Below are 14839 nucleotides of genomic sequence, written 5' to 3' on the forward strand. Positions count from 1 at the left end.
AAGTTTCTACTAAAACACTTTCTATAAAAAAAAAACCTTATATGACCCCAGGGCATAAGTTACAACCCTTGCGCTGAGGGGTTTGGGCGGTTTGTCATGCTCAAAGACATAATTTCCAGAACTTTCAACTACATTGAAGAAAATACCTGTCTCAAAATTTTAATTGGATGTGTTTGGGAAAATGGTGGGCGTGAGAGGGGGGTTAGTTGCTCTCTAATCACTTCCGACTATTAAAAAGGATACTAGCCCTTTCAATTTCTAATCAAATAAGCTTTTTTTGAAGTTTCTATGACAACGCTTTCTATGCTAACCTTATATACCCCCAGGGCATAACTTACAACCATAGCTTACAACCACAGCGCTGAGGGCTGTGGGGGGATTGTCATACCCAAAGACATAATTTCCTAGCTTTTCAACCAATCCCTTTTGACTATTAAAAGGGCACTAGCCCTTTCAATTTTCAATTGAATGAGCCCTTTTGTAAGTTTCTATGACAACGCTCTCTATAAAATCTTATATGCCCCAGGGCATAACTTACAACCCTTGCCCTGAGGGGTGTGGGGGGCTTATGATCCCCAACGAGATAATTTCCAGAACGTTCAAATACGTTGAAGAAAATACCTATCCCAGGGCATAACTTACAACCCTTGCCCTGAGGGGTGTGGGGGGTTTATCATCCTCAAAGACATAATAACCAGAACTTTCAACTACGTTGAAGAAAATACCTATCTCAAAATTTTAATTGGATGTTTTTGGGGAAATGATGAGCGTGAAGGGGGATTAGTTGCTCTCCAATCACTTTCGACTATTAAAAAGGGTACTAGCCCTTTCAATTTCCAATCAAATGAGCTTTTTTTGAAGTTTCTAAGACAACGCTTTCTATAAAAATCTTATATGCCCCCAGGGCATAACTTAAAAATATAAATACGACAAACGGGTCTATGGCCAGTAAATGAAAACGAAGAAAATAAAAAAAACGAATATTTCGCCCGTATCAAACAAGGCTTCTTCAGCGTAGACAAAAAAATAAACAAAAACTAAAAAATATACATAAAACTAAAATAGACTCACCTAAAAATATAATATACAATTACTTAACATTTATAGTTTGAAGCTACCTTCGTGAAACCACCTCACACAAGTTGGATTAAACCTTTTAAAATAACAAATGAACAAGGAATAAGTTATTGCGACATAACTTTATGCAAAGCTTTTGATGCTGCTATTCGCTTAGGTTTATTATTTGAACTAACCCCTGGGACATTTTACAATACTTTATTTTTGTTTTTAAATAAGGGTTCATTTTTTAAAATAGTATCATAATGATACTATTGATACTTTTATGATACTATTTTAAAAAATAGTACCCAAGTATCTTATTTATCGGTTGCTTTAAAGCATTTGAATTGAAAATTTTATTATTTAAAGCAAATACACATCAATAAGCTCTTTTGTTCTCACAGTACTGGGAAATATGCGTTTTATCTAATTTCAGCTGCCCTTGGGCCTTAGCAGTGGTTCATAAAACATTAGGGGCAAAATTCACTGCCAGCTCCATTCCGTTCGGGTACATTTTAAATTCACTCTTTGGATCGGGCTGATTTAGCAGCAGTCCTAACAAATTAAGTGAATTTAACCATACAAAACATCCTAGATTACTTGATATTTCTACTGTAAAAAATTTACATTCTGAAGTGCTTTATGTTTCTGCTGTAAGACAAATCCCATATTAGTTGTTGTTTTCGGCAGAGTCCAGATTTGTATAAACCTACAAATAAAGGGAAATATCACCAGTCACTGTATTTGTGGTAGTTTATGTCGCATAGACTGACGGTTCATTTACACATTGCGGAAATCCGTCCGTATCTTTTCGAACGATGGCCAGAAAACGCTACGTTTTAAGGCAAGGTTTCCAAATAAATGCATCAGCTTGACCCTCCTCTAAAAACTGTTGAGCAATAGAGAGCCAAATGACAGTTTTTCTTGTTTTTTTATAGCCTGGGTGAGCAGTATCATACAAGCTGGGGTAGCCTTGAACCAACCTTATAAGATCATGAAGTTTTTGATGATCCATAGTCATGGTTTTATTCATGCAAAAACCTTGCCAAGAATCCATCCTGATTTGACCATATCGTTGCAAAAAGCTAAAGTTTTTTAAGCACGAAAACGGACGGAATCGCCGCATGGATTGCTAAATCCGGACGGATTTCCGCAATATGTAAATGCACTATGAGTAGCGATAGTTTTGTTTCTTTCAAACTTCGATTTTGCTCTTTCCCTTAGAAAACTGTCTTTTTTGCTAATATTTTAGAGCAAAGACAGAGGATAAATAACCAAACGAACTATGAGATTAAGGGACTTACCCAATCTGTTGTACTGACCGAAGAAAAAAGAGCCGACTAGAAAGAACAAAAAAAAAATAAAAACATATCGAAAGCAACAAAAGCAACGATTAAATAAACAGCAAAAGGAAAAAAATAGGCATTTTATGAGAAAGAGCTCTGTTTTAAGGACTCTATAGTCGATCCTTTCTTATCTTACTAACCAAGAATCTTGTAAAACAGTTCGTGGTAACGAACTGTAAGTAAGGATCGACCCGGCTCAATAGTAACCGAAAATCTAAAAAACGGAGTTTTTATACCAATAGATACATCAAATGAATCAGATTTTTATGCTAAATTCAAATTTATAAGTTTCGTCAAGTTTAGTCGTACCCATCGAAAGTTAATTGCCCGAGAAAATTTGCCTTATTTTCGAAAAAAGGGGGAGACGCTCTCTAAAAGTCATAGAACCTTGTAAACTTTGGAAATAGGTTTTTCTTGCTTAAAACCAATAATTAAAATTCTAAATATATGTCGGAGATTCGTATGTGTAATTCTTCCCATGGTCACTTGAGCCCGGAATGAACCCATTATCTAAAATGCAAATTGCCAACAATCCACAACCCCACTTCTTAGAAATTCTCTTTATCAGATGTTTATCAGTTCTGTCAAGTGGCCAGATGTGTATCCGAATGTGGGTACCAATTTGGATTAGTTAAGTCAGTTCAAATTCTGTATATGTCCTAATCATATATACCATCACTGTATTATTTGTATAAATAAACGTTGTATACTCTGAAGGCAGACTATGTGATGGTTACAAGTTTTAGGTATCCTCCACCGATAGAACCCGGATAATAGGCCAACGCTACCATAAGGCCCTAAAGAGAAGAAGTCTCACTGTACAGAGAAATAGATAATTCACAGAGAAGTGAACAAAAGAAAATTTACAAAGTGGTGCAGCGGTTTTTGCCGGAGAGGATTGCAGTTAATATTTTCTTTTGAGGCCCGTCACCTACAAGATTGCAGTAAACATTTTATTTTGAGGCCCGTCACCTACAGTGTCGTCGTTCCAGCTTCAGTTCCAGGTCTAAGTTCATTTCTAAGTTCCAGCTTCAGTTCAAGGTTCCAGCTTCAGATCCAGGTTCCAGATTCATTTCCAGGTTCCAGCTTCAGTTCCAGGTTTAAGTTCAGTTCTAAGTTCCAGCTTCAGTTCCAGGTTTCAGCTTCAGTTCCAGGTTCTAGTTCAGTTCCAGGCTCCAGTTCAGTTCGAGGTTCCAGGGTCCCGATTCAATTTATGGTTCTCGCTCAAGATTCCAGTTTTTGAAAAAAAGTGAAGAATTTCGAAGGACAATTTACGAAAGTAAGTCATGCATTTTAAGTTCGCACGCGAGTAGGAAATCTGTTAGGAGTGTTGAATAACGATTTTTCTTTATTTTTAGAGCGTTGACTTAATTAATTTGATTTACTAATATTTTTTTTTTCTCGTTTAAAATTATTGTAATTCCAATTTTAGATAATTCAGATCCTGAATTTGACAATGATATTGCTTCATCCTTTTTCAAAGAAATAAGAAGTATAGGTTTTAATATCATTTTGAATTTTGATTCTTCAAGTCGGGATTATAATCCCACTTTAATCGTAAAATTTTGACTACTGTGGCTAATTTAATGGGCAAAGAAAATGCCACGGAAAGAAGTAGTGTAAATAAGGGGGATAGTTCTGAGGATGATATAACACATAAACCTATTGAGGATAAGAGCAACTTGATGAGTCAAAGAATAATTGGGTCAGTAATGGATCCACTGGGAAATATTCCAGTGCTTGAAAATGTAAAATTTATAAAACCTTTTTTTAGCCAATTGAGAAGGGTAAAAACATTGCTGGGCTGGTCAGACTCACAGGTGATAGATGCATTACCACTTAGAGTAACAGGGCCATTACTTAATTTTTTTGAGGATAGAGATTCCTCCAATATTATAAATTTAGAGGAACTTGAAAAGGAAATGACGCAGGCGTATTTACCAGGAAAGACAGCTGGAAACAAATTCAAAGATTTAGCTGAATAGAGGCAATTATCCAATGAAACAGTGTATCAGTTTTATAAAAGGGTGGAGATTGCAACAAAATCCTATCAATCGGGATATGGCGGATTAGTAGGTTTTTCTGATAGTATAGGCCTGGAATTTTCTACTGATGGCTCGAGACTAAATATTAAGAGATATTTATTAGAACACCAAAATGATTATAAGTCTCTCTTTGAAGCGTATAGGATAGCACAGCGTTTTGAAGCTATTGAAAAAGCAACTGGTGAAGAAAAGCAGGAATTTTTGCAGCAACCGTAGATGCTGAATTTCGTTGCAGAGGACAGAATGAAGAACTCCATCAGAACTGGCCTGACGTAAAACGTGACCAGGGGGATAGGTATATTTTTTTTTAGTGCAGGATATAGAGGTCATATTAGGAATTTAAGTAGAAATTTTAGGAAAAAAAAATTTATGACTGAGAAACTGAGAATTTCTTATAAGGCATTGATCTAGAAAGGTATATTATCAAGAGGGACGAGAAATTTATCATTAGGAACCGACGTAATAAGGCGTTGTGTCGAAAGGGATGAGGCTGGTGAAGGGGCGAACTAAGATTGACCGAGGGACCAGATAAATTAGAATTTATAAGGAACCAACGTAGTGAGGCGTTGTTTCGAGAAATTAGGCTGGTGAAGGGGCGGACGACGGTCGACCGATGGACCAGCGGTTAACGGGTTTCAGAGGATCCTGGGAAAGGAAGGTCTGAGCGGTTAACGGGTTCAGAGGATCCTGGGAAAGGAAGATCTGAGCTCCCATGGACGAAGAGAGAGGTAGGCGGTGGATCGCCGAACCTCAAAAACCCTGCAGGTTTCGTACCATGGAAAATAGTCGACAGGGCGGAAAAGAGCGTGCCAGAAGTCGACAGGGCGGAAAAGAGTTCCGTGCCAGAAAGGAAAATAGTCGACAGGGCGGAAAAGTTCCGTGCCAGTAGTCGACAGGGCGGAAGAGAGTTCCGTGCCAGACCGGAAAATAGTCGACAGGGCGGAATAGAGTTCCGTGCCAGGAGTCGACAGGGCGGAAAAGAGTTCCGTGCCAGGGGGAGTGACAGATAATAATTTTGTGTCTTGGCTGTTGAAAATTTTTGACGGCCTGTTTTTGAAGGAAGGTGTTCTTTATTTTTATCCGCTAGGAGGCGTTGGCAAGGACAAAGAGATCCCTAGAACAGCTGAAATAGTCTTGCCAAGTGTCCTGGTAGATTCGGCAATAAAACTGGCTCATGATAACTTACTCATTGGTGGTCACATGTCTATGGAGAAGACATTAGATCGAGTGAGCCATATCTTTGTATTTGATAGAATGAGTGCAAAGTTCGAGAGCATTGCGAGAACTGTAATTTGTGCTTGCGTAGGAATAAAATGCATCAGAACGTCAAACCTACGTTAGGAAAAATAGAAAGATAAAAATGACGAGCGAAAGATGTTTGACCAACCTTTTTCAAATAATGTATTTACTTCCTTTTGATATCTTATGGATAGTAAAATAACCGAATAATTTGGAAAAAAAAAAAAGAATTAAAGCTTTGGAAAAAGTAAAGTAAAAGAAAATCTCATTGTGTTTCTGTCAAAGATTATAATTTTTTGTTCAAGTGTTCTGTTCAAATTTAAATTCTTTTAAAAGATATTCTGACAATGTGCAAATTTTTATATTAGGTGTAGCTATGCGAATTCTATGCGAACTTAGCATGACAATATAAAGTGAAATGAAAGTGCCAATTGGGAAAATATTTTCTTGTGTCTTGTTGATTCAGTTTTAGTGTCAGTATTTATTTTATGCTCTTGTAAAGTTTACCTTTGTTTGTACCTTTGTTTGAGCATATAAAATCGTTTTTTTTGGGAAAAAAAAGATTTTGAAAACCCCGGGGAAAATCTGTAAACTTTGGAAATAGGTTTTTCTTGCTTAAAACCAATAATTAAGATTCTAAAAATATGTCGGAGATTAGTATGTGTAATTCTTCCCATGGTCACTTGAGCCCGGAATGAACCCATTATCTAAAATGCAAATTGTCAACAATCCACAACCCCACTTCTCAGAAATTCTCTTTATCAGATGTTTACAGTTCTGTCAAATGGCCAAATATGTATTCGAATGTGGGTACCAATTTGGATTAGTTAAGTCAGTTCGAATTCTGTATCTGTCCACGCCATATGTACCTTCACTGTATTATATGTATAAATAAACGTTTTATACTCTAAACACAGACTATGTGATGGTTAGAGGTTCTAGGCATCCTCCACCGATAGAACCCAGATAATAGGCCAACGCTACCATAAGGCCCTAAAGAGAAGAAGTCTCACTGTACAGAGAAATAGATAATTCACAGAGAAGTGAACAAAGAAAGTTTACAACCTTAATGAAAGTCACTTTCGAAAGTTTTGCAGAAACTTTCGCTGTTCATTCAGAGGTAACCCGAAAAGCAATATTTCAAGTGAAATATACTGTGATTAAACTTGCAATAACTGGATAACGGTACCGGACTTTTTTTGCTTATAATTAATTAAAAAAGCTTTCCAAAACGAAGTTTTTCAAAGAAAAGTAAAGAGCCGTATTAAACTTGAAACAAGCAGAAATAAATTTCTATAGCCTAATAAATAAAACTCAAAACGACCGGAAATTACAATACCTAACAGAATAAATGAAACCCATAAAGAACAGAAATTAAAATAAATAATCATATCAAACATATAGATAACACATACTGATATCGATGAATAAATAAATCTTAAAATGAGTAAAAATTCAAAGTAATATTCAAGTCAAACCTAAAACGAACAAACATTACTAACAGGAGATTGGCTACTGCTCCTCCCCACTCCCCTAACCGTAGAATTTTCTAAGGCCTATTGCGCCATTTGCGTTCTATGAAAAGGTATCAAACAGATCGTGGTAACGAACTGTAAGTATGGAGCGACCCGGCTCAATAGTAACCGAAACTCTAAAAAACGGAATTTTGATACCAATAGATATATAAAAAAATTACTTTTTATGCTGATTCCAAATATACAAGCCTCACATGGTAAAAGACCTTTGATTTTACGGGATTGTCGTTTTAGTCTACGGCTTATTGTATTAGTAATAAAAAGAATGGGATACCCGTTTCAAAAAAGTATATCTCTGATAAAATTTATTTCTGCTCTGATGTGAGAATAAGAGCAAATGTAGGCTATAGGACAAGATCAACGAGATAAGTTAAAAAATGCTCTTTTAAGTTGAGGGGGGGGGGGAGATTTGAATTAAAATGAAGATATCCATTATTTTGCTTTGGTTTTCTGTAGAAGTAAAATCCAGTTTATCAATACTACGAATAATTACCGCATCTAGAAACGGTATTTATTTTATTATTATTATTTTTTTACGTGGATATTTGGATGAAGGAGGAGCGTCCGCAGCTATGGTGCCTCGAGGGGGTTGGCACTGCAGTGAGTTGTTAGTAGTAGAATAGTTGTAGGTGTGTATGGCATCTTTGATATTTGGACAAAAATAGACCTCCTTGAGGAGAGGTTTCGTCAGAGTTGTAAAATTATTATTGACTTCCCGTTTAATTGTGCGGTTCAAGCATTTAGACAGCATTAGTATCCCTGCGAGGGTTCTTCGTTTTTTTTCTCAACTCTCCTTTTATTTTTATTTTTTTATTTTTAACAACACATCCTTACCCACCAAGACCCAAAAACTATTCCCTTCTACTTTAAACCAAACACGTTCTCAATTTTCTTACACTTCATAATCCTTATCCTTTTCCATTCTGTTTCCACACGATTTACCACATCATAATCTTCCTTCTGCTTTTCTTTTCGCTTCCACGCGTAATAACAAAAATGCGATACTATGTAAACTATTGTCTTCATCATCTACTTTTAGGTAAACTTTTCATCAAACTTTTAGGCATGGTAAAAAAAAAAGAGTATAAATAGTCACAAATTAATACTAAATAAAATTTGAAATTTTATTGAGCATTTTTCAAAATAAACAATATAGCATTAATTTAAAAGCTTTACAAGGATTTTTGTTTCCTTTTGCAAGAAAATAATGTAGGGGTTTAACACCATGGTGGTGCCAAGACTGAATTGGAGTACAATTAATTTGACTTGGCAGGTCACCTAAAAATACTTGATGTAGCTTCACCCCATAACTAATCTCCGGCACAATAGATCAGCTTGAAGCTACAACAGGCCTCATCATCTGCTTTTAGGTACACAGCTTTCAAACAGTTCTTGGTAACGTAAGGAGTGACCCGGCTCAACAGTAACCAAAATTCTAAAAAACTAAATTTTGATACAAATAGATACATCAAAAGAATGAAATTTTTATGCTGATTTCAAATATATAAGATTTATCAAGTTTGGTCTTACCCATTAAAAGTAACGGGAAAAAATTTGCCTTATTTTCGAACAAATGGGAAAACATCTCCTAAAAGTTCATAGAACCTTAATGAAAATCACACCATCAGATTCAGCGTATCAGAAAACCCTATTGTAAAGGGTTTAAACTCCTATCTGCAAAAACGTGGAATTTTGTAGTTTTTGGCAGAAGAAAGATCACGATGGCGTGTTTGTTTGTTTTATTTTCCCAGGGGTGATCGTATCGACTCAGTCGTCCTCAGTCGACTCAGTTCTTTTCCCCAGGGGCAATCGTATCAACCTAGTGGTCGTAGAATATCGCAGAAGGGCTCATTTGAGCGAAAATTAAAAGTTCTAGTGCCCTTTTTAAGTGACCAAAAAATGGAGGGCAACTAGGCCCCCTCGCACGCCCATTTTTTCCCCAAAGTCACAAGACAAAATTTTGAGATGGCCATTTTGTTCATCATGGTCGAAGATATAGTAACTATGTCTTTGAGGATGATTTAATCCCCCACAGTCCCCGGAGGACGGGATACAAGTTATAAACTTTGCCCAATATTTACATTTAGTATTGGTTATTGGGAAGTATACAGAGGTTTTCAGGGGGGATTTTTTCTGGTAGTGTGGGGGGGATGGGCCGGGAGTTATGTGGGAGGATCTTTCCATGGAGGAAGTTTTTATGGGGGAAGGAACATTGCTATGAAGGGGGCATCAGATTTCTCAGCATTATTAAAAAAACAATAAGAAATTAAATAAAAAAAACTCGTTTTTCAACTGAAAGTAAGGAGCAACATCAAAACTTAAAACGAACCGAAATTATTACGTAAATGATTGGGTTCGCCCCCTAGTCAATACCTCGCTCTTTACGCTAAAGTTTTTTAGTCATTTCATAAGAGCTATTTATTCTAATTAATTAAAAAAAACTTTTCCCACAAGATAAGTTATTCAAAGAACAGTATAGAACTTCATTAAACCAAAAATGAGCAAATAAAAATCAAATAATCTATCAAGCGTGAAACTATCACAAATAAGCATCGATAAATAAATGAAACCCAAAACGAACAGAAATTACAATAAATAACCAAGTCAAACTCAAAACGAGCAGAAATTAACATGAGTTGAGCTCAAAAGCCCTATGCTTTCCCAAGGCCAGAATATAATTTGCACTTTACTGAAAAAATATAAATGTGTTTTATTTTTATAACTTCAATAAATCAAATAATATTAACATTTTGATTACTAAATATCAGTATATGTATATTAAACTGACGATGCACATTCATTTTTATTTTTTTCAGTACAGTACAAATTCTGTTCTGGCCTTGGGAAAATTAAAAAGGGCACTAGCCCTTTCAATTTCCAATCGAATGAGCCCTTTTTGAGTTTCTATGACAACGTTTTCTATAAACACCTTATATGCCCCCAGAACATAAATTACAACTCTTGCCCTGAGGGCTGTGACGGGGTTGTCATTCTCAAAGACCTAATTTCCAGAACTTTCAACGGTACTGGTGCATTAGATGGGCACTTATAAAAAGTCAAGTTTGGTTAATGCTAATGAAATAAAATAAAATAGTATGAATATATAATAGTTTATAAACAAATTTGGGCTATATATTTGCACATTGGGGGGGGGGGGTAAACCATAGCATATATTAAATAAGTAACCAAACCTAGGTACCTTTCCACCCCCCCCCCCCTTAACCCCAAAAACAACAGTTTAAATATCGTAAACGCAATGAAAACTACTTCCATTTTTCATTTCAGCATTCCATTTCTTAATAGCGGTCTCTTTGAAAATAACCGGTCTCTAGCGGATTTCGTCTGTCATTGCATGACTGGCTTCCTTGTATAGTATATAAAATTGACCATCTAATGCACTAGTACCCTTTAAACTACGTTAAACAAAATGGCTATTTCATATTTTGATTGGATGTGTTTGAGGAAATGGTGGGCGTGAGAGGGGCGTTAGCTGCTCTCCAATCACTTTCAACTATTAAAAAAGGCACTAGCCCTTTCAATTTCCAATCGAATGAGCCCTTTTGAACTTTCTACGACAACGCTTTCAATGAAAACCTTATATGCCTTCAGGGCATAGTTTACAACCCTTGCCCTATTATTTACAACCCTGCTATCTCAAAATGTTTATTGGATGTGTTTGGGGAAATTGTGGGCGTGAGAGGGGGGTTAGTTGCCCTCCAATCACTTCCAACTATAACAAAGAGTACTAGCTCTTTTAATTTTCGATTCAATGAGCTTATATTGAAATTTCTACGCCAACACTTTCAATAACGTCCTTATATGCCCCTAGCAATAACTTACAGCCCGTGCCATGAGGACTGTGAGGGGGTTGTCATCCTCAAATGCATAAGTTCGGGACTTTTCAACTACGTTGAACAAAATGGCTATCTTAAAATTCTGATTGGATATGTTAGGGGAAATGGTGGGCGCGGAAGGGTATTAATTGCCTTCAAATCACTTTCGACTACTAAAAAGGGCACACGCCGTTTCAATTTCTAGTCGAATGATTCCTTTTTGAAGTTTCTACGACAAAGGTTTTTATAAAAAAAAACTTACATGCCCCAGGGCACAACTTACAACCCTTGCCCTGAGGGCTGTGGGGGGAGTGTCATCCTAAAGACATCACTTCCAAACTTTTTAGCAACGTCGAACAAAATGGCTATCTCAAAATTTTTATTAGATGTGTTTGGGGAAATGGTGTGTGTGAGAGGGGTGTTATCCTCCAATCACTTTCGACTATTAAAAAGGGCACAAGCCCTTCTAATTTACAATTAAATGAGTCCTTTTTGAAGTTTCTACAACATCACTATCTATAAAAACCTTATAAGCTCCCAGGGCATAACTTACAACCCTTGCCGCGAGGGCTCTGAGGGGGGTTATCATCCTCAAAGACCTAATTTCTAAACTTTTTGTCATCCTAAAAGACATCATTTCCAGACTTTTTAACAACGCTGAACAAAATGACTATCTAAAAATTTGGATTGGATGTGTTTGGGGAAAAGGTGAGCGTGAGAGGGGGGTTAGTTGCCCTCAAATCATTTTTGAATATTAAAAAGGGCACTATCCCTTTGAATTTCCAATCGAATGAGCACTTTTTCAAGTTTTTATGACAAAGCTTTCGGTAAGAACCTCATACGCCCTCAAGGAATAATTTACAACCCTTACCCTGAGGGCTGTGGGGGGAGTATCATCCTCTTAGATATAATTTCCGGACCTTTCAGCTACTTTGAAAAAAGAAATGGCTATCTCAAAATTTTGATTGGAAGTGATTGGATAAATGGTGGGCGTGGAAGGGGTGTTAGTTGCCTTTCAATGACTTTCGACTATTAAAAAGGGCACTAGCCATTTCAATTTCCAATCAAATGAGCCCTTTTTGAAGTTTCTATCACAACACTTTCTACAAAAACATTATATGCCCTCAGGACGAAACGTACACCCCTTGAACTGAGCGCTATGGGGGGGGGGGGGGTTGTCATCCTCAAAGACCTAATTACCAGAACTTTAAACTATGTTGAACAAAATGTCTATATCAAAATTTTGATTGAATGTGTTTGGGGAAATGTGTGCGCGAGAGGGGGGTTAGTTGCCCTCCAATCACTTTCGACTATTAAAAAAGGGCACTAGACCTTTGAATTTCCAATCGAACGAGCGTTTTTGAAGTTTCTACGACAATACTCTCTATAAAAACCTTATATGCCCCCAGGGCATAACTTACAACCCTTACCCCGAGGGCTTTGGGGGAGTGTCCTCCTCAAAAGCATAATTTCTAACTGAAAATCAACTACGCTGAACAAAATGGCTATCTCTAAATTTTGATTGCATGTGTTAGGGGAAATGGAGGGCATGGAAGGGGTATTAGTTGCCTTCAAATCACTTTCGACTATTAAAAAGAGCACAAGCCATTCCAGTTTCCAATTGAATGAGCTCTTTTCGAAGTTTCTACGACAACTCCTTCGATTCGAAGTGCCCTGGTCTAAGATCAAGAAACCAAAAAAAAATAATAATACATTGTGCCCACATCGTTCTTTACTTAGGCAGCAGTAGAAAGGCTTATTTACAAACTACACGTACAGGACCATTGACCTCGTCACAATTCCGCATTGTGACACTGCATATATTGTTCGCGTTTCGAGACTAAACTTGAGAAATAGGATGTTATTGAAATCAACCTACGTAATATCTGTTTTTGTTATGATTTCACCTTTGAACATTGTATAAGTGGACTTTAGGTGTTACATATAAGGCGAAAGGAAATTTATTTAGTAGCCATATTGAAACTAGAAACGAAAAAAGGTAAGGTATGTTCTAATATAATATTAAGAAGTCGGCTTAGGGTTATTAAAAAAATCAAAGTATTTAAAGAAGGTTCAGAGATAAAATCGTTTGTGTTAAAAATGTTTAGAATCGTCTACCAACAATATATAAGTATGCGCCACTAACTGTATTTTACTTTATTTTATTTTTGCTACAAGTAACACCACGTATGGCCAAAACTATTTAATTTCCATAATGGTGTAATTGTTATTTAAGATAGTACTGACATTTATTACATGTAGACCTTTTTTTGTTTCTTTTTTTTGTTCAAACAGTTCGATGGAATAAAATGTTACTAAAGGGCAATCCGTATCCTCAAATTGACCCAAAGAGAAGGCAAAGACAGATTTTCACTCGATGCTTGCTCAAAGACACAAAGAGGCTGTCGCAATGGTGGTATGTTGCTAATCATTAACATTATCTAGTTTATTTTATGCGTAAAATTACTAGTTTTCCGACAATAGAGGGACAAAAACCTACATCATTTTTTTAAAGTAAAAAAAAATTATCCTAAAAAAGTGAGCTTCATTTGTTAGTATCAAAAACGTCACATATTCATTTAATTTAAGCCCTTTTTACAGCTATAATAATGCTTGGTGTGATTGACACATAATATATTGGTCTGAAATATTCCTCAACTGGCAATATTTTCGAAGCAGCTTTCTTACTGCTAGACGAACAACGGCGTGAAGTTCATAGATATAAATGTAATATCAGACAATATGTATAAGTACTAGAAAAAAAGATGGAGTCTAAAATTGAATTCTACAAATGAAAACAGCATTTACGGTAAAGCCGTAACACCACTCAAGTAAAATGGATATGAAATGAAATATATACAAAAGGAAATTCAAAAAATATGCAGTTTTTTCGGTGTGCAAGCTGTATATGTTAAGGGAAACGTGCCAACTAACAAACTCTTATTAGAAAAATGTGAGAAAGACAGAGCATTATCAAATTTAGAAGACTTCAAATGTGAGAAATACCTGGTTTCAGTACATGATCCGGAAGATGAAGTTAGATATTTCGCTCAATGGGTGCCTGAAAAGATGCCTGACATGGAAAAATGCATCAGATATCCAAAGACCTAAACTCATGCTCCTCCTTATATCAAATAGATTAAGCTATTTTTAAAAATATATCAATATGTATATATTACAAATATTTTTTGTTTGTTTAATATATTTTTAAGTAATAAACATGTCTTAGCTTACTTTCCATTTTCATCTACGACTTATACATCATGTTTATCTCTAGGATACCCATAGATTGTTCAAAGGTCTTTTTAACCAATTGCAATGAGACAATCCACCGAAAAGATTAAAATCATTTATATTAGTATGAAGTACATAATATGGGATTAGTGAGTTTGTTATGGAATTGAACCATCAATGACCGCAACCACCAATGACCCTAGCCACCAAGGATCTCAACCTCCAAGGTCCCCTATCCCCAACCTCCAAGGGGTCCCCGCCCTCCAACTTTTTTGGGCCCATGCCCCCAGTTTTTTATACTTTTTTGAAGTTTATTTTTTTCAACATGATAATTTTATTTAAAGTTTTTTTTTAAATTTCATAGAATGAACAAGTACACAATATGGGATTATTGAGATGGTTATGGATTTGAACCATCAAGGACCGCAACCACCAATGATCCTAGCCACCAAGGACCTCAACCTCCAAGGTCACCTCTCCCAAATCTCTAACTTTTCGGGCCCCCCCCATATTTTTTACTTAAAACATAAAAAATTCACATTTCAGTT

General features: G+C 36.2%; 1 protein-coding gene across 2 annotated transcripts in view; it reads right to left on the bottom strand.

The window, feature by feature from the left end:
• The window catches only part of LOC148955223 (D-beta-hydroxybutyrate dehydrogenase, mitochondrial-like), a 92336-nt gene that overhangs the window by 61438 nt on the left and 16059 nt on the right, over positions 1-14839 (bottom strand). For both annotated transcript variants that reach the window (XM_089100918.1, XM_089100926.1), the window contains exon 2: positions 2364-2399. In XM_089100918.1, the coding sequence (XP_088957044.1) occupies positions 2364-2399 (36 nt within the window). The remainder of the gene's footprint in view (positions 1-2363; positions 2400-14839) is intronic.

The sequence above is a fragment of the Artemia sp. Qi Xiang Cuo genome, chromosome 2 (genome assembly GCF_049724085.1).
Source record: "Artemia sp. Qi Xiang Cuo chromosome 2, ASM4972408v1, whole genome shotgun sequence".
NCBI classification, from domain to species: Eukaryota; Metazoa; Arthropoda; class Branchiopoda; order Anostraca; family Artemiidae; genus Artemia; species Artemia sp. Qi Xiang Cuo.